General features: G+C 39.2%; 1 protein-coding gene across 1 annotated transcript; it reads left to right on the top strand.

Moving 5' to 3' along the window:
- Positions 1–132: 132 nt before the first annotated feature.
- On the top strand, positions 133–19,429 carry LOC125068579 (pecanex-like protein 1). Its single transcript, XM_047677759.1, has 25 exons — positions 133–611; positions 2,283–2,449; positions 2,612–2,739; positions 2,826–7,324; positions 7,765–7,929; positions 8,082–8,226; positions 8,669–8,835; positions 9,138–9,294; positions 9,435–9,560; positions 10,219–10,335; positions 10,494–10,646; positions 11,446–11,642; positions 12,069–12,238; positions 12,522–12,695; positions 12,799–12,946; positions 13,394–13,729; positions 13,897–14,066; positions 14,419–14,555; positions 15,237–15,347; positions 15,803–15,882; positions 16,167–16,289; positions 16,923–16,985; positions 17,279–17,400; positions 18,079–18,502; positions 18,672–19,429. The coding sequence occupies exons 1-25, from the start codon at positions 459–461 to the stop codon at positions 18,810–18,812; spliced, it is 8,373 nt and encodes a 2,790-aa protein (XP_047533715.1). The 5' UTR covers positions 133–458; the 3' UTR covers positions 18,813–19,429.
- The last annotated feature ends 493 nt before the right edge of the window (positions 19,430–19,922 follow it).

The following is a 19,922-nucleotide window of genomic DNA, read 5'->3' as shown; positions in this document are numbered from 1 at the left end:
ATGACACTATTAAGTATTAACCAATGTAGTAAAACAATTGACATTACCGGTTAATTATTAAACACTAGATTTTGACAGAGCAATAGCAAGTGGCAACTCTGACAAGTGTCAACGCTGTGGTCAAAATTTAAGTGTCAAGAATCGAAAGTTGTTTCAACAATTCCAATGTTATTAATATTTCTTATAAATTTCACTATTAATCTTAGCTATGTTCTACCTTACTCAGAAATTGATGTACTTATAAAAATCTAAATGTCGTTATATTAAGTGTGTATGTGTAAAACAATACATGTCTATAAAGTCTGTTTTCGTGTATACACTGTCATCCAAAATGGCAGGGAAGACGAAAAACTTGCAATTGGACATTAGCTGATGTGAAATGTGAATTTATAACAACTATTGACAGTGTAGTGTAGGTGGAGTGTAAGTTAGACCGAAATGTGGACATAGCGTGTAAAATGGGTTCGCAGATATTGGAAATCCTACGCCAGGGTATATGGGCATCACTGACTGGAGGATGGTTTTATGATCCCCATCAGAATTTGTTTTGCAACACGGTACATCTGTATATATGGCTGTTTCTCTTGTGTCTGCCGTTTTCTGTGTACTTGGTAAGATTTGTTTATTAGTTAATGATAGTTTATAGGTTAAGGTTTGTACTGTCAATGCAAATCAGGTCACAATGCTATTAAACTTTGTTATTGTCACTAAGTAAATAATGAATGAGCAATAACTGAGTCAATGTCCTGTTAGAACATGAGTTTTTTTTTAACATGTTTACCTTATTTACTTAAGAATACAATGTGGGTACAAAGTCTATATAACAATTAAAAAAAAAAACCACTTCATTTTGTTGCTATTACCACAGCTAACAAAATTTATTGTTATTTCCTTTCAATTAGTTCTTTCAGATAAAACCAATTATTAGTCATAGTGTTTTGTTGGAAAGGAATATTTTAGAGTTGAATATAACACATTTAATAATATTCAAAGTTGATTGTAAAATTAATGCTATATCATATGCTATGAAATAATTGTTTTTTACACCATAGTTATACATGCATACATAAACAACTTTGTTAAAAATTATTTTGTGAATATATAAATATTTATATGTGTATATATTTATTTATAAATATGTCACTTTGATATGTGATAAAAACCAAAATGAACAGATGATATATTTTTTCATTATATTCATATTTATTATAAGATAATCTTGAAAAAAGTGAAATCTAATATTTATAAAATATATATATTTATAAATTAGGAACTGTACAATTCAATTTCCGATATCCATGTGTGATATATTTTTATTTTAAGGATTCAACAGGTGGTCTTTGCTATATACAATTAATAAAAAAAAATTGGTTTAAATTTTATAGTAGTGTTTACAGTAAAAAAACTTAGTATATTAAACTTATAAATATACTAAAAAAAAATTTAATAATGAACCTTGTAAGTAATTAAATAATGATTAGTAATAAAAAAAGAGAAATACTGGAGTATTCAAGTATAAAAAAAATAGTAAAAAATAAGAGGTAAAACACATACAGCCATAAATACAATATTAATAATGTGGAACATGGCTATACATAATCTGTGCCAACAAGTATCAATAAGAAATAATAATAAAAATATATTTATATTGATTGTTATTGTTCAATATATATTTGATGTTTGATGACATATTTACAAGGGATTAGTACCAAAATCCCTATATATGTTATGTATATGTAACATGTGTATCAAGTATAAACTAGATACACATGTTACCTGACTATATAGGGTTATATGTTCTATTGTGGGACAATATAATAATATACACTTTTACATATTTTTATATATTGTGTTTATATGCTTAGATATTATAAAACAAATGATTTAGATAATAACACACCTCGAGAATTAATTAATAACCCCCTGGTCATTACGAATATAAATATGACTAACTGCTCTGTAAAGAATAAATATAGAAAGAAAAATGTCCCACTGAATTGCTTTCGCCTTGTCTTCTGAGGTGTTTCTCTGAACCAGTAGTAATATTTTTGACAATCATTAAGTAACTGTAATGCTTAATATTAATATAGATTTTATATGAGCTCTGAGATTTTAGTGTATAGAACATGTTGGTATTGAATATAAATTTAAAATTGGTGATTAACCGTTAAATGTACTTATTTTGTTTATATCATCTTGTGATCAGCTCACCAGATGTAATTGTCACATTACTGGCATTTACTGAATTGTTATGAATTTTAATAATATTTGCTTTGTTACAGTATTTTCCACCAGCAAGTCTCGGATGGTTAGTGTATTGTGCTCTAGTGGCCCTTCTATTCACTGCCCTTAAGTTGATCAATCACGGTCTACACCACATGTATGATACTAATGAACTCATTGTGGTACAGTCTACAGATGAAGCAGGAAATTCTAATGAAAATACTGCGTAAGTTTCCATAACTTTTTTTTAGTTCAATTGCTTCTTTTATAAAAATCTGATTCTTCTTTCTATTTTTCCTTCATATAGTAGAAACATTATTGTTTTATTTTTATTTTGCATTATTAATTTATTTATGTTTTGTAGACACTCTTATTTAAAATTGTTTAGTTTGTTGTCATCTCTCAGGCCAGAGGAAGGTATAGAAATGCAGAACCTGGGAGGTACAGCAGCTCCACAGAGTGATAATGACTCGGTGACCTCACTTGAGTATCACAAGCCAAACAACAGTACTATAGGTAAACAGATTATATTATACTATTTGAAACTAGGAAGCTTAAACATGAACAAGCTTAGTTAATTAATAAATTTTCTTCTTTTTTAGATTTGAAAGCTGATGTTCATCGAAAAAACAGTTCCGAATCGAGTATGGAAGATAGTGCTTTGTCTGCTAAGCAGACTGAACCTGTTGCCACGACAAAATCTGATCTTTGTGTAGCACAAAATGTAGAGGCTCCAGGGCCTCCAAAAACCCGTCCAACGAGAAGCCGGTCTAAATCCGGTCACAGAAGGGAACATAGGACAAAAACTAGACGAGGACATGGTCGAATCGACGAACTTATTGTCGAGGAGTCTAGGAATCCTAGGATAGATAGTAACATACCAGTTCATATGTTAACAGATGAGGGTCCATTCGCTAAAGTGAGTAGGAGGTATCATGAGTGTCCACACCGTCGTGGATCAAGTAATAGAGACTTCTTTAAGGAATGGCTTTATTTAGATGGTAGTGAGGCGACTGGGGAACCTTATCAATCAAAGTTTGCACGTCAACTTAGTTCCGATTCCAGAGATAATTCTGAACCTAGTGTAGGGCCACCATCCCCGAAGAAGAGAACAGCACAACGGCGAAGGTATACCAATTATCATGATGAAAGTTGTACAAAATCAGCAATGGCTCTTGCTACGCAGTCATCAAACATGAGAAGAAATTCTAACTCAACTATGTCTACCATACAATTGCCTTTATTAAATTCAACTGCTCAGCTTGTTTCTCATATGAGGAGGCACTCTAATAATGCTGATCATGGGTTCTTTGCAAGTGTCGAGTTAGGAGAATACATGATGGTTAAAGCCGAAGCTCCAGTAAATGATACAGATAAAAATAAAGGTAAAAGTCCCGGCGTTCGGCGAATTAAAAGTGCAGCATTGGAAATTGGATGTCCGCCTCCAAGTGTATCAAATCTATCACCCCATCCAAACAGTGCGGAGACAATCGGCGGGCAGGTGTTGAAAAATCCTAAAAGTGCAGTAATACCACCACCAAGTAAATGCTTGACTCGTGGTCCCCATTTCAATCTTTATCCTAAAAATGAATCTGGAGAAGGTTGTAGTCACCCCTATCTTACATATGGTTCAGAAATAGTTTACCCGATTGCTGAAATTTCTGACGAAATGCAAACATCTCAAAAGGAAACAGATTTGGATTCTAGTGGTGAAAGTTACAGTGAATATGAAGATGAAAAACAGTTTCGTGGATTCGATTGGGAAGCGGAACAATCGCCAGCTATACGTTCCAGTGATTCCGATTATGAAAATAATGGTTCCAGATCACCATTACTTGATAAAATTAATGATGTTAGAATAATTCGTTCAAAAAACCAAATAGATTGTAAAAAACACTGCTGTCAAAGACATCAAAAACATCTACCTGAATGTCCAAATAATAAATCAAAACATGTTAGGCTAAAAAAAATTAGTAAATCTGATATTAGAACTGATAAACTATCAGATTACTGTAATGATTGTAGATTTCATCTTCGCCACGATTACTTCGATAAAGCTAGTGCAAGTTCAAAAGATTTGCTAATAGAAAAATCAAGCTTAGAATCCAATGAAAACGTAGATCCATCAGATAAAACAGCACAAGACAAAAACCCCATTGAAAAAAAACTTTGGGACCATGATATATCCAATACTAGTAGCAGTAGCAGTGAGATTGAGAGGCCAGAAGACGAGGTAAAAGATGAAAAAAATAATGCCCCAGAGACTGAAGAATCACAATTAACTTGTGATAGTAAAAGCGCTGATGAAAAAAGCGTTTACAGTTTAGATTGGTTATTTGAAGAGACTTCCGAAGCAAAAGCGTGCTGTGTTGAAGATTTGGGTCCAGAAGAGGTTTTATGTAAAAAGTTAGCTAATGCTTTAGGTGAATCATCTTCTAATGTACCAAAAAACTTAGGAGCTATACCAAAACAAATAAAAAACTTAGCGCGTTCACGAACTTCCTCACAGAAAGAGAACAAAATGAGAGATTCTAAAAAAGAAAAAGATGAAAATCAATCTGAAGAGAGAATACTGATGGATGCTGTAGAAGCTCAAGCTGCCTTGGTACAGGGATTAGAATGTCTTTTTGCAGCTACCAATGCTAATACTGTAGTAATGCCGCCTCCTAATAGAGATGAAAGATCACGGAGTCACAGACAAAGCATACGAGGAGAAAGAGACAGTTTACACAAAACTAGAAAACGATCTATAGAGGAAGTTGCACAAACATCAACTAATACTTTACTCCCAACATCAATGCCTCTACTCGCCGCCTTTCTTAATTCGAGAGTAGACTTTATACCTTGCTGCGTAAATGACAATCCACCCGAAGGGCAAGGCCCGGAGGAAGGTCAGAGATTAAGGCCCCTTATGGATAGAAACCACCGAAACAGAGTCAGAAAAATAAAGCGATCAACTCGCCAGCGGAATAATCCTTCTATGCAAAATACTTCTACGGATAAAAAAGACAAGCCATCGAGTTCGGAAAATCCCAACTCTAATAGTGTGCACTTTGCTACATCGTTTGATGATACCACTGATGGCGCTATACATTGTTTCATGGACGAATATGGCAATTGGATGTCTTACACCTTTGACAAAAATAGTTCGGGAAGAGCTCAGGCACAACCAATTCCTTTACCCGATAAAGATGAAGGAGTGCGATGCAATCATCCTAAATCTGTAGAAAATCACGATAATTCACAAGAAACTGCAGGCGAAGGCAGTTGTGGTTCGTTGGAATCAGAAGCTGCAAATAGTGAAAGTATACCAAAGCCTAAAAGAGGTGATAGTATAGATCAAAGTTCTTCTAATCAAGGCAGTAATAATCCTTTATTATCCAGCAACAATAATGTATCAACCATTGTACCAATAAACACTAACAGCTCGAATAAACGTTTTTACGTGTTCGATGGAGGGACTGGCTCACACACCGACCAGCCAAGGTCGCCTGTTGCATATGTCACTGACAGCTTATTAGAACAAATAGAAGCAGAAAGACAATCCCGTATGGGCCTTCCAAGTATGCATATCAATTTCTTAATGAGTCAACAAAGAGCACAGCAACAAGCACAACAACAGGCAGAGAATACTTCAACTCATATACCGAGCTTGATGCCTTCCATAGGAGAAGAAAGCTTAGACATTAATATTAGAAGTAAATATCCCAAATTATCTGACGATTTGGAGAAATCAAACAAGCCTAAATCGAAAAGTTACTACAAGTTTAAACTTTCGAAATGTTTGGAAGTCAAAGTTACAATGGATAGGTTAAAACTGATGGCGCTTTTCGACAGAAACCTAACGTTCAGAGAAACTTTTATATCGATAATGTTGGCTGTAGCGGTTGCTGCATTAGGGTCCATGGTGCTAAATCTCGGCTTTTACAGGGACATTTATGCGTTTTGGTTCTGTTTTATTATGGCTGGTAGTCAATATTCCCTTCTCAAAAGTGTTCAACCGGATTCAGCATCACCGGTACATGGATTTAATAAAATGGTCGTTTTTTCACGTCCTGTATATTTTTGCCTTTGCACGGCCATTTTATGTGCGGTTAATAGTCAACTGCAGCAGATCTCGCCACCTGAAGAAACTCATTTACGCACTAGACGAAATGCTCACGACACAAAACCCTTAACTATATATGGATTTGAACTGAGCGAACGTGATTGTTTATATTTGATACAAGAAATTATTTCTAAGTTCCTCTTATTTTTTCCTTTAGCGTTTAGTTTGGGATTATTTCCCCAAGTCAATACGTTCCTTATGTACTTACTAGAACAGATAGATATGCATGTATTCGGTGGAAATGCAACGAGCAGTTTGAGCGCAGCCGTGTACTGTGTGGTTCGATCTATAGCAGCCATTGGAGTTTTATATGGCTTTGCATATAGTGGTCTTGTTGAAGGAAAGAAAACACAACATCAAAAACATAATATACTATTTTCAATATTCTGCGGTCTCTTGGTACCAATAGCGTATCATTTAAGCCGAAGTGCGAGTGATTATACCCTTATTTGGAACTTAATAAAGAAGCATCTGCTGCCACCCGAGCTATATATCGTCCATAGTCCTGAATTTTCCCCGGGTATGGAAAAAACCGATCCTAGTACATTAACCGAAGAGAAGAAAATTGATTCTGAGAGTAACATATCTAAGCAAAACTCTATAGGGAGTTCAGCTTCCAAAATCAACTTTAGCTCTGAAACTAATATTGCACGACAACAGAAAAGGTCACAGACGTCAAGCGTTAGTTCATTAAAAGTGGATCCGAGGGGTGACACAATGAAATCGACGACTTCCTTAAAAGCTGACCGCTCTGAAGCCCCTACTGAGACGGAAGAGAAAAGTAAAGACTCAAATACACTGAATTCAAATGCTAATAAACAGGACAATGACAAACCAGACGAAGACATGGAAGATCCGTTACCGAAAAAGTTACAAGCTACTATTAACGCAAGATTAAAAAACGATGTCATAGTTTGCACATTTCTCGGACTTTTTGTATTTGGACTACATTGTACAACAGTCTTTACAACGCTGAGACCACAGCTTAATACGGTAATATATTCTGAATCATTACTTTGATATTGTTAATTAAGTTTTTGTACAATTGCGAAAATAACAAAACCTCCTATAAACCCTCTCCTGTCAGTCTGTCCGAGGAGAAACCAGCTTATTCCACAAAGCTGTTCCAATGTGAGATACCCATATAGTAGATTTTCATTCAATACTTGCAGGTTTTCTCATCCGAAATAACATCTTATCCCAAATAAAAGGGACATCTTAGTTCCCAAGTTTGGTGGCGCATTTGTTTGAGGAACGGGTAATATTTATTACAGCGCGAACTTCTATGGGCGGTGGGTCCCACATATCATGATGGACCACTTGCTATTAGGCTCGTTCGCCTACCTACCTATATAAAAATGAGAAACCTTTTTGCCGAATTATGATATTGATTAAAAGACATTAAGAAATAATTAAATAATATTTTATAATAGGTTCTCTGGATAATAGCGGGTATCCTGGGCTGGTTTTTGCACTACGTCACGCCACAGCTGCGCAAGCAACAGCCCTGGCTCTGCCTGGCGGGGCCCGTGCTCAAGCAACACGAACACGCACAGTTCGAGGTCACGGAACCTGCTAGACTTATGTATTTTGAAAAGGTGACTATTCAATAGTTGTTTGTAACTAGGACACGTTCAAAGTAAATCGTTTATTCATTAAATATATTGTATGAAATTAAGAAATGCTTCTGAGATCTTCGATATATTAATGTTTAAATTGTAGTCTACTATTAATGATTGTTCTTTTTTAGATATTCGTTTATCTCTGCTTCCTGGAACGTAATGTACTGTACCCGGCAGTAGTAGTAGCGGCTACGACACAAGACGCGCCCGCAATAGCGGAGAAGTACGGCGACGCTATTGGCGCTCTTATCATATGCGTGTGCGCATTGAAATGTGAGTTTAAAGAATTTATCGATGTATTATATAAAGATGATATAAAACTACTTCGGGTTTTGTTTGTATGATGTAAAGGGTTAATTACATTTGTAGATTTATTGTGTTTTATCTTAATATTATAATTATTAAACATGTTGATATAATTATATACAGTTCAGCTCATCATTGGAATGGATTATCAAAATTAGACTTCAAATAGCCTTAAATCGTTTTTTTTGCAAAATTTTCATTCCGAAAATTACATGCAGAATATTCATTCCGAAAGTTACCACAACTTTACATTTAATTTAACTTTGTAATTCAAAATTTCGTCTTCTCTAAACTAATTTGACTGAACCCAATATCGTTATAGTTTTTGGGTAGGGTAAAAAATATATCGAGTCATGAAATCTTGTAAAATTGGATAACTTTATTTAAAATTATTTAATTTTATACGCAGGTCTCAGAAACGCATACTCAGAACCCGATAGCCAGTATCTTATACTAGTTTTCGCGGTTCTTTTGTTCCAACGTGACCTCAGCAGTCAGAAAGTGTCCGAGACGTTTCTAGTCGACTATTTCATAACTGCTATTATCTTTAGCAAAGTCTACGAATTTCTTTTGAAGGTAAGTGACTGTTCCGTACGTAAATAGAGCTACTTTGGTTGCGATAAGGGTAAAATTTCAAGGTCGAATTTGTGTCCAACGTTTCTATCTATACCAATATTATAAATTAGAAAGTAACTGTCTGTTAGCTCTTCACGCTGAAACCGCTGAACCAATTTTGATGAAATTTGGTATGGAGAAAGTTTGAGTCACCGGGTAGGAAATAGGCTCCTTAATTCACCCCTCGAGAGGGTAAAATGGAAGGAAGGTGACGGTTTGTGTAAAACGTTTCTGAGCTGCCAGTGTTGTGTTGCCGGCTGCAGATCCAGTTCGTGGTGACGTACATCGCGCCGTGGCAGATCACGTGGGGCAGCGCGTTCCACGCGTTCGCGCAGCCCTTCTCCGTGCCGCACTCCGCCATGCTGTTCCTGCAGGCCGCGCTGTCCGCCGCGCTGTCCTCGCCGCTCACGCCGGCGCTCGGTGAGCCCCTCGACCATCTCGAACTTTTCATATTACGCACCAGTGCTTGTCATTCGAAATAATTGTATTTAAATACCTCAAATTTATTAAAGGGATCATCCACAATGACTCATAATTTATTCAAAACTTTTTCGTTTCAGGTAGTGCCATATTTATGACGTCATACGTCCGCCCTGTAAAATTTTGGGAACGCGATTACAATACGAAGAGAGTTGATCAGAGTAATACAAGACTCTCGTCTCAGTTGGAGCGAAATTTAGGAGCAGGTAAGCTTTTTGATTATCTCGTTCATTCCCATTTACGCACGCACACTTGAACGCCTGCACAGTGCACACACTATACTACAAAATTGTATTTTGAGTTACCATATTCCGGTATTATGAATAAGTGGTGTAAGCATTATTATATTAAAATGCTTAGCAGATTGGATATCAAAATTATAATTTTATTTCATAAAATTATTAATATCACAACTACATACACACTACTACTTTTTGTTATTATTAAAAAAAAATTCAGCTGCTCCAATTGTGAATATTTAAGAATAATTATTTACTTTAAAGGTTATTACAACACTAATGACTTAAGTTGACTGCACACCTTGGGAATGAAATAATCGCCTCCAGGCTGTTTCAAATAACTAAAATATAATTATTATTATACATGCAAAATGGAAAAAAAAAAACAAAAAAAAATATCCCGCTGAGTTTCTTTCGCCGGTCTTCTCAGGTCCGAGGTGTTTAATTCCGAACCGGTGGTAGATTTTTGACACTCAATAAACAAGTGTAAACACTTCTATATTGAATAAACATTTTTGACATTTTTTGTTTTTTAATTAAAAAATATACTAAAAAAATCATCAAAAATTTCTTCTTCTCTAATTCTTTTCAAGTATAAAGGTTTTTAAAAAACTGATATTTCCAGATGACAACAATCTTAACTCCATATTCTACGAGCATCTAACTCGTTCGTTACAACATTACTTGTGTGGAGATCTGATGCTTGGGAGGTGGGGTCAAGTGCAGCAAGGGGATTGTTTTGGTAAGTTTGGTCAGAAAAATATTTCGTAGGGAAAAAGCCAAAAGCATCCGTTTGCTTGACATTATTTACCAATAAAAAAAACTATTAATTGGATTTCATTGAAATAAGCAGTAAAATAAAATGCGATCTAAAAGGGAACCAAAATATATCTTCCGCAGTGCTAGCGTCAGATTACTTAAACTGCCTGGTCCACATCGTGGAGATGGGAAATGGTCTGGTGTCGTTCCAACTGCGGGGTCTCGAGTTCAGAGGGACTTATTGTCAGCAGAGAGAAGTGGAGGCTATATCAGAGGGACCTGAAGAACTTAGCGGTAAGTGAGGATTATTATTAGGACTATGAAATGACTTCTGTTAAGAGCGCTGATCTGTATTAACTATTTTTACTAGAGAAGGGATTGTGAGCCAAATTTATCAGTTGCTTAAACAAAAAATACTATACAAAAAGATCATTTTAATAGAATCTATTTAAAAATTCATGAATAAACATTATTGATTTTTGATAAATTATTCGTTGAATGCCTGTTTTCAAATGTTTCTATATTTAAGTGTAAATTAAACGCTGTTTCACCCATAAAATTAGTTTTAAGTTATTTCTGTAAACACTTCATAAACGAGTAGATTGCTTTCTGATAAAAAATGTATTACTGTATAATTTTTGAGAAAAAAAGGAATTAAAACCAGGCTAAAACACAATATATGAAGCTTCAAACTTCATGTTATTTCTATCAAACTACATCGTTAACCGAATAAATAAAATGCAACGCGCAAATTGGCATACCGCGCCGAGCGCTCACAAAGGGAGGATTTATCGCTCGTCATAACATGCTACACTCGCACATACACGTAGCTATTTTGCCTCTCGCTACAGGTATAGTGCGTAGACGTTTTGATCTAAATTATTTATTTTAACATATATTAAAATTTTTCACATATAAAACATTATATTTTTGTGATGTAAATACATTTTAACCGACTTCAAAAAAGGGCGCGTAGTACACAATCGGTATCGCGTAGAGGGCGCGTAGTACACAATCGGTATCGCGTAGAGGGCGCGTAGTACACAATCGGTATTGTGTAGAGGGCGCGTAGTACAGTATCGGTATCGCGTAGAGGGCGCGTGCGGCGCGCGCTGGCTGTGCGGCGGGCGCGTGCTGTCGCCGGGCGCGTGCTGGGCGCTGCGCTGGCTGGCGTGGCAGCTGGCGGCCGCGCGCTACGTGCTGGAGGGATACTCCGTCACCGACAACAGCGCCGTCTCCATGCTGCAGGTCTTCGACTTTCGCAAAGTGCTGCTCACCTACTATGTCAAGGTACTGCCCTTCCACCCTTACTGACCATTCCATATCAAAACATAACAACATAACTTTTAAAGTTTGTTCACTAGCTTTATGGTATACATTTCTTGGGATTTTTATTATTATCTTATAGACACACAGATTTCTAATTAAATATACATTAATATGATAACATAATTAGTAACGAGCCACTCAAGCACGTGACAGTTTTTAAATAATGTGTCTCATTATTTAAAAACTGTCACATGGTGAACTGCAATTTTTTCTAGCAAAACCAGAACGGTTATCTAATTATATTATAAAAATTAATACTTTATTTTCTTCGTATTGGACGGAGGCTAGAGACTAATCATTTTTACATATCCGTTGATTCTTCTCCTTGTTTTATTTAATGCCCAGTGAACAGTGACTTGATAACCATGTTATTATTTTTAATTTAAGAGCATCATATACTACACGATACAATCGACTAAGTTGGAGGAGTGGTTGGCGTCAGCTGAACTCAGTGAGGCTCTGAAGCCGATGGGAGAACGATCGTTCGTGGATTTGGATCCAATCTTCAACGTCAACCTCGATGAAGACTACGACTTCAGAGCTTCCGGGATAACCAGGTAATGAACATTTTTAATTTTGACTTAATAAATGTGAGTATTTAGATATTCGAAGGTTACTCGAAAGGTTCACACTTGTCAATGAATTCGGATATACACCGCAGACTTTTTTGTGTTTATAATAAATCTCATGCTCGGTTACGAACGAAAACTGCGTCTGCAAAACGTATCCCATGCACGCACTCACAACTCACTCGCCTAAAGACGAGCGGACCCTATCAGTTAGAAGCAGACGCTACGATCGGTTCGTACGAGAGTGTCGATGTAAGGAGTGCGCTCGCAGGGGCCGCTTCTGCGCCGTGTACCAGGAGTGGGCCGTGCACTGCAGCGCGCGGCGCGGGCCGGGCTGGCGCCGCCGCGCCGCGGCGCGCGACTCGCCGCTCGTCACGCTGTGCTTCGCGCTCAGCCTGCTGGGCCGGCGCGCGCTGGCCGCCGCGCAGCACCTGTCCGCCTCCAGGTACGCCGCCGCGACTGTGACTTACACTATGCGTCTAATTCATACACATAGAAGTCGATTACCAAGACAATCTACAACGAATGCGTAACAATACCACCCCCAGCGTGGAGTTCTTCCTGTACGGGCTGCACGCGCTGTTCAAGGGCGACTTCCGCATCACGTGCGCGCGCGACGAGTGGGTGTTCTCGGACGTGGCGCTGCTGCACTCCGTGCTGGCGCCCGCCGTGCGGATGGCGCTCAAGCTTCACCAGGTAGCCTTTCCGCTTCTCGTTAATGCAGTAAACGCAGAGTGTAGTCCGATTGAACAGTCGTTCGACAGAAACTGACTAGGAGCCTACGGTCCTATATGTTTTCTGCGACACAATCGGGCTGCCGCTGAGAATATAGCGATAGAAAAAACCCTGTAACTAATAAAAGGAGCCGACCCAATATCTCAAACCTCGGGCTCAATCCTTTTTTTATAAAATAGACGAGCGGGCGAATAGGACAACTAATGGTTTCTGTCACCGTCGCCCATAGACATTGGCGCCGTCAGAAATTTTAGTCATTCCCTACATCTCCAATGCACTACCAACCTCGGGAACCAACTTATTATGTCCCGTGTGTTTTCGAAACTGCTATCGCACAAGCTGGCCAACCCAAAATAATTTAAAAAAATACAGTGAACAAGAACCCACTGACGGCGTCCGTCTCCCCAGGACCACTTCATGTTCCCCGAGGAGTACTGCAGCAGCGCGGCGCTGTACGCGGCCATCTCGTCGCACGCGCAGCGCCTCGTCATCTGCCACGAGGCGGCGCCGGCGTGGCGCTACAACGTGCTGCGCGGGGCGCCGCACCTGCTGGCGCTCCGCCACGTCATGGACGAGGGCAACGACGACTACAAGATTATCATGCTGAACAAGCGTCATCTCGGCTTCCGCGTGATCAAGCTGAACCGGGAGTGCGTGCGCGGCCTTTGGGCGGGGCAGCAGCAGGAGCTCGTGTACTTGAGGAACAGGAATCCGGAGAGGGGCTCGATACAGAACGCCAAGCAGGTACGGGTGATCGATCGAGGTCGATCTTTTTCTAGACGAAATATTTACAACTAACGTACTGATCTCATCGCAGAAGGTTTTGTGTACGTGCGTAAGACGGAGAAGAAAAAGAAGTACTGGAATAGACTTAACTAATTAATAAAACTATACAACGATTTATTGCTTAGGCTCTCCGCAACATAATCAACTCGTCGTGCGACCAGCCCATCGGCTACCCGATATACGTGTCGCCGCTCACAACCTCCTATGCCGACACGTCGCCGCAGCTGTGCGCGCTCACCGGCGGACCGCTCACCGTCACCGCCATCCGCGACCACCTGGCGGCGCTCTGGAGGCGGTGAGTGCGGCGATGCCGTGCAGCGGCACGAAGTCCGTTTAGATCAAAAAGCAGACGAGAAGATCGATCACCTTTGCTCATAGCACAAGTAGCACTCGAGTTTTACCCCTGTTGATAATATTTACATCATCCTTCGAGTCGGAACTGTAGTGTAATATGTAAATACTGACCATTTTCTAAAATAGATAGTTTACCACCGCCCATAGACATCAACGCCGGAAGACATATTAACAAGTTATGACATCACCAATGCGCCACCAACTTGGCAACTTGGCAACTTGGCAAACGATACCAAGTATTGGTGTCGGCCAACTCTCCGACGAGTGAGTGAGCGTGTGCGTGTGTGTTGCAGCGTGCGGCGGCGCTGCGGCGAGGGCTGCTCCAGCGGCGCGTGCGAGGCGAGCGCGGCGGAGGCGGGGCGCGCGCCCGCCCGCACGCCGCCCGCGCGCGCCGCCCGCGCCGCCACCGCCGCGCCCGCCGCGCCGCACGGTACGCGCGCCCGCCCCCCACTCCGCTCCCTGCGTTACATCTACGAGGGGGAGCGCATCTTAACCGATGGTTGTGTTCGGCGGTGAAGGAAAACGTCGCGAGGAAACCTGGATGTGTCTGATTTTGTAGTAGAAATTCTACTACTACAGCTTGGCCAAGCAGTGGGAAATTTACAGAATGTTACTTTTTTTATTTTCATTACTGTCTACTGCCTATTTAGTCTAGTGGCATAATAAAATGATTATCTCGAAGTTCTGGGTTCAAATCCCAGGTCGGGCCGATAAAAGGCCTCTCATCAACATCCCGGAGTCAAATAATTGACGGTGTATTCACTTTGTATGTGCTCCCGTGCCTTGGAGAGAACGTAAAGCCGTTGGTCTTGCGTCTAAATTTTTCCGATCGTGGATATGCCATCCCATCGGATGATAAGAATGTCGGAATAGAGTGCTGCAGCTGAAATACTTGAGCATTATAATATGTTCTGCGTAGTTAGTTAGTCTCCTATGAGATAAACTGCCGAGACTAAAATACTTATGGTAAAAAGTTACCTATGAGTAGTACCGTTGAGTATAAAAAATAAATAATGATTTATTTAATGATATGATATGTAGAACAATTTTTGACGAATTATAACATAGACATTAGAAATATTATGTTGACGTATTACCTCCGTAATTGCAGGGGGTACCCGCGGCAGCCTGTCCAGCGCAGGCAAGCCGACGTCTTCAACCCTGGCGTCGCTGGCGGGACTCCTACGGGAACATTCGCACGAGCGAGCGCCGGAGGAGCCGGGTAAACATTCAAGTCTGTTACAAACTAAAGATTTTCATACATAAACGAAGAGTTGGTTAGTGAAATTGTAAACATTATAATATTTAGACGCTGTAGAACTGGTGATTAATTAACTAAAGCCTATTTCAATAAAAGCAGAAAAAAAGATAAACAAACCCAACAAAGATTAACGTATTTCATGCGATTCGCTAGTAACTCAGCTTTATTGTGCACTACTTTAGGATCAATATATCTTTATTCGTACCACAAAACTATTACGCTTAACTACTCATTACCACTTTAATTTTACTTTACCAAAATATATAACAGTTTCGTCGACGTGAGTGAGTATCGTAGATTACTCACGCTCTCGACCGATGGTATCGCGCACGCTGTCAAATGTTGTTTGTTTGGCTTCTCTCCTCCTTTTAAATAAACTTTTACGATCACAACGAGTAAGGGCGTCGGTTCCGCAGGGGGCGCGGCGCTGGCGGCGGAGGCGCGGCGCGACGAGCGCGGCGCGCGGCGCGAGCGCGGCCTGCGCGCGCGCACGCAGGTGCTACACGACTCCACCCGCGCATTGAGCGCTCTCCCCTCGCCGGAAGCCTTACTTGAGATACAATTCTATAGATTGGCGATTCAAAAGTCCTTTTAAAAGTCTACTCGAATGAAGTATTCGTTGATTTTTATTCACATTTAACGGGAGTAAATTAACTATAAAGCTCCCATCGGCTCGATAAGTTATACCGATAATATCAGTAGATTTTTGACTCTGTTTCTTAAATAAAATTTTAAGTGTAATAAAAGTACATTTTTAATTGAAACCATTGAACATTACAGCCGGGTAATCGAAGCCGCGTCCGTCGCGATATAGCTCTGCCGGCTTCGTTCCGGCTGCTCGCCGCGTCCGACAACCTGAGACCTCTCGACCAAACTGACCCACGTCTGGGAGAAGATGGACAGGTAACGTTCTAAAATTAATCTTTGAGAAACTATGAACCAACCACTTAATTCTTTCCGCCTCAATATAATATATCATATAAAAATAATTTTGTACCTCGTTTTTCGTTTGTGAGAAAAAGTTAAAAGAAAAATGAACTAATATTCCATTTTTCACTAGAAATATAGTACTAGTGTAGATGGAAATTTTTTTCTCAAGGCCACGCTCTGTTTAACAAATTTGAATAACACGTCCAATACAAAGATCTTTCACGTTTTTATTGTATTTACAGTTCTAAGGCACCCAGTTAAAATACTCTAATAAAAAATCGATTATTTGGTGAATTTTTTCGACGACACTTGTTTATTTGATTTTCGTATTGGAAAAAAATCTACATAATTTATTATTTAATAGAATAGAAATTCAAAATCCTTACACAAATACCTTATATATAATATAAATTTATAACTTTCCCAATAAATAGTCATTATTAAATAAGAACTAATAATAAAACTTACTTAAACAATATCCAAATCAGCAGTATGGAAACTTGTTATCTATCTGCATTGGAGTAAAATAGAGCATAATATTACGAGGAGTGCTTATAAATAAAGGGTAATATACTGAAATACGTTTTTTCTTACTGAATCGTTCAGAGTTCAACCGGTGGCTGGGAGTTCGGCTGGCGAGAGCAACCGCGTCGCGCTGCCAGCGCCAAGGTACCCAATAATTATAACGCTCTATATAATGCTAGTTAAACAACTTATCAATGTTAAATGACCTAATTTTTAAAATAATCTGAATTTTGATTGGTCGTTAGCAGCCGATGCTGCGACAAGTGACCAACGAGCGTACAGTATAAAGCGAGATTAGACTGGAGACCATTTATTTCTCCATTTATTCAGTATAAGTTGTATTAAGAGTCGGTGCGTCCGATCGATCGACCAGTTCGATCTTGACCAAGAGGTTAAAATCGAACTGAGGACTCACCGTCCTGCGTGCGCTGGCGCAGGTGTCGGGCTCGCGCGGCTCGGGCTCGGGCTCGTCGCTGGAGGAGGCCAGCGGGCTGGACGTGTCGCTGCCCGACTGCAAGATCATCGCCAACAGGAACGCCAGGCAAGCCAGCTTCCACAGGTACTTACGCTCGCACCGCTCACCGACACCACACACAGGGACGCGATAGGGATGGGAAGATGACAAACGGCTTCCATGAACTGGGAAATTAAGTTACCCAAACATTTAACCGCATCGTATTCTGCCATACCCCAGTATATGTCCCATTAAACGTTACGGCACACATACATAAGCCGTTTTGTACGCACACAGTAACGTCACTACATACTATTATCAAAAATGTAGTAACATTCAATTCGATAGTAATTATTTATGTGTAACATTTTTCATTTCACTTCCCTGTAATATGTGTGAGTGTGTCAGAGGAAGCCACGGAAACTCGCACTTTTTGATTTGACCAATCAACTCGCGCGGTGATAGAGTTGGTTGACCAATACCAACACATTTTCCCAAAGGATATAATTTTAATTATGCTTATTATTATAGTGAAATGACAAATGGTACACGTCATATGCTAATGATAGGCTCGTTTTTATTTATTTATTTTTCAGTTATTATACATGCAAGCTATTTTTGTTGTATGATAAGTTATGATTGTTTTAATTGAATAAAATAATTTATATCTACCAAGCTTATCTTCTCATAGTCATTATTTTCATAACATTTATTTTCATTTATTCATAATATGTCAAATGTAATTCCATCATCAATAACCTTTTTTGCTATTATCAATTACAGGTATTTCATTAATGAGGGTACGTCCAAAGATCTTTCTAAATTGAGCAAAGACATCCGTCACGAGAGGGAAAGCTATCGTGAACTGACCGGACGTTACATAGAAAAACCCGAAGCTATACCGCTGAAGGAGACCCATTACTCGGACATATCCAATAAAGAATCGATATTGAAAAAGGAAGCTAAAAAAGACCCAAAGCCTAAAGAAATAAAGACTAAAATCAAACGTTCAGACTCTGGTAGGAGTGAACTGAAAGCGAATATAAGTGTAGGAAGTAAGGTACTAATAGTTGAACCGCTGGGCGTCTACGATTGCATTAATCTGGGGCGCAGGATCGACGTGCTCTGGCCTTCCGAGTACCAGCGCGAGAGGGGGGGCAGGAACTACTGGGGCAGCTGGGTGCCGATGGCTGGGATGGATGGATTGGTTAGTAATTGATTAAGAACAATTATTAGTAAATAAAGCAAATCACCATTTATCTCTACATAGTATAAAACAAATTCGCTTCCCGCCGTCTGTGCGCTTAGATCTATTTTGTTTTGATTCCAATACATCCTCAAGTGACAGCTCTGATAGAACCAATTTATGTCCCCAGGTGGTGCACAAGTGGAGCCCCAACCATCGCGACCCGAAGTTGCGCTCACACGTAGACAAAAGCATCCTGCTGCTGCAGCTCGACGACCGCTTCGTACCCATCGCAGAGACCTGCGTGCAGGACCTCGGTGATGAAGTCTAGTCTAACGACATCACGGAACTTTTACCTTCTTACGGGATGTGACTGAAGTCCTTGGGAATCTAAACCTTATTCCCGTGCTTTAGAGACAATTATGCTACTACCCGCTACGGTCAAAGATTACAATCTTCGTCCGTACCGGGAAACATATGCTTAAATTGATACACTTAAATTATTTGCAAACATCAAGGTTACTAAAGGTACGTCCTACTGTACCTACTACTACGGACAACGTACTTTGAACTTTATATCGTTGTAATAAAACTGAAAGTGATTAAAACTGAATAATATTTTACAGAAAGATAACTAAAGTTGAGAAATATATTCTTATATTGTAGGTGGAAATGCTTGTAACTTATACTTCAGAAAAACTGCCTCGATCAATTTTAACTAATATAATATACAAAACACAAGAATAATGTTCACCTTAAACAATTTATTTATTCTTGATACAACAAGCCGAAGTAAACTGTATCTCGTTAAAATAGAGTTGAAAATGGCAATGTGTTTACTAACAAATATGTTATTTATTCGACGTTATTAAAATTAAAACGAATTAAAATGCACGTTCGCTGATTAGGGGTCATTCGTTTATTACCTAAGACTATTTTCGCTAGTTTTTATCCCCCCCCCATTTATAAGAAAAAAAAAGAGAAGGCTGACCCCCTTCCCCCTGCTATGTTTAATTTTTATTACGTAAGAAAAAATGAATAGGTACATGTTTGGTTTATTTTCGTTATAAATGTTTATTCGTAATTTCAATGGTACTAATAATCTTTATTTTTGGTTTCATAAGCTTTGGTTTTAATCATTCATTTAGGTAGGTAACTACATCAGATTTTCAGTCTAGGGGTTTAAAACCCACTCGGAAATTAGATCTGCCACTGGAACATCTCTAGTAATAGGTGTCGCTTCTAGTTGGTTATTCAGGATAGTGACATCGTCAACGTCCACCTATTCCATATCAGCCCCGATGCAGCACCAAACTTCTCTGCATCGCCTTGAATATACGGCCCTAGCTTTTTTTTTCAATATTTGAAATACGGCCAAGAAGTTTTTTGTGAAGTTTCGCTGCCTTTTTCGAGGCAAAGTATTTAGAGCATACTAAACAAA

This window comes from Vanessa atalanta, chromosome 14 (genome assembly GCF_905147765.1).
Source record: "Vanessa atalanta chromosome 14, ilVanAtal1.2, whole genome shotgun sequence".
NCBI lineage: Eukaryota > Metazoa > Arthropoda > Insecta > Lepidoptera > Nymphalidae > Vanessa > Vanessa atalanta.
The sequence above is the reverse complement of the archived record's forward strand: the minus strand, read 5'-3'. Positions and strand labels throughout refer to the sequence as shown.

What these genes read in the sequence shown, in the direction of transcription:
- LOC125068579 (XM_047677759.1), top strand. Translation starts at nt 459, where the DNA reads ATGGGTTCGCAGATATTGGAAATCCTACGCCAGGGTATATGGGCATCA. An exon ending in GGAGCGAAATTTAGGAGCAG is followed by an intron (nt 9,561 to 10,218) that starts GTAAGCTTTTTG and finishes TGATATTTCCAG; the next exon opens with ATGACAACAATCTTAACTCC. An exon ending in GTCGCGCTGCCAGCGCCAAG is followed by an intron (nt 16,986 to 17,278) that starts GTACCCAATAAT and finishes GCGCTGGCGCAG; the next exon opens with GTGTCGGGCTCGCGCGGCTC.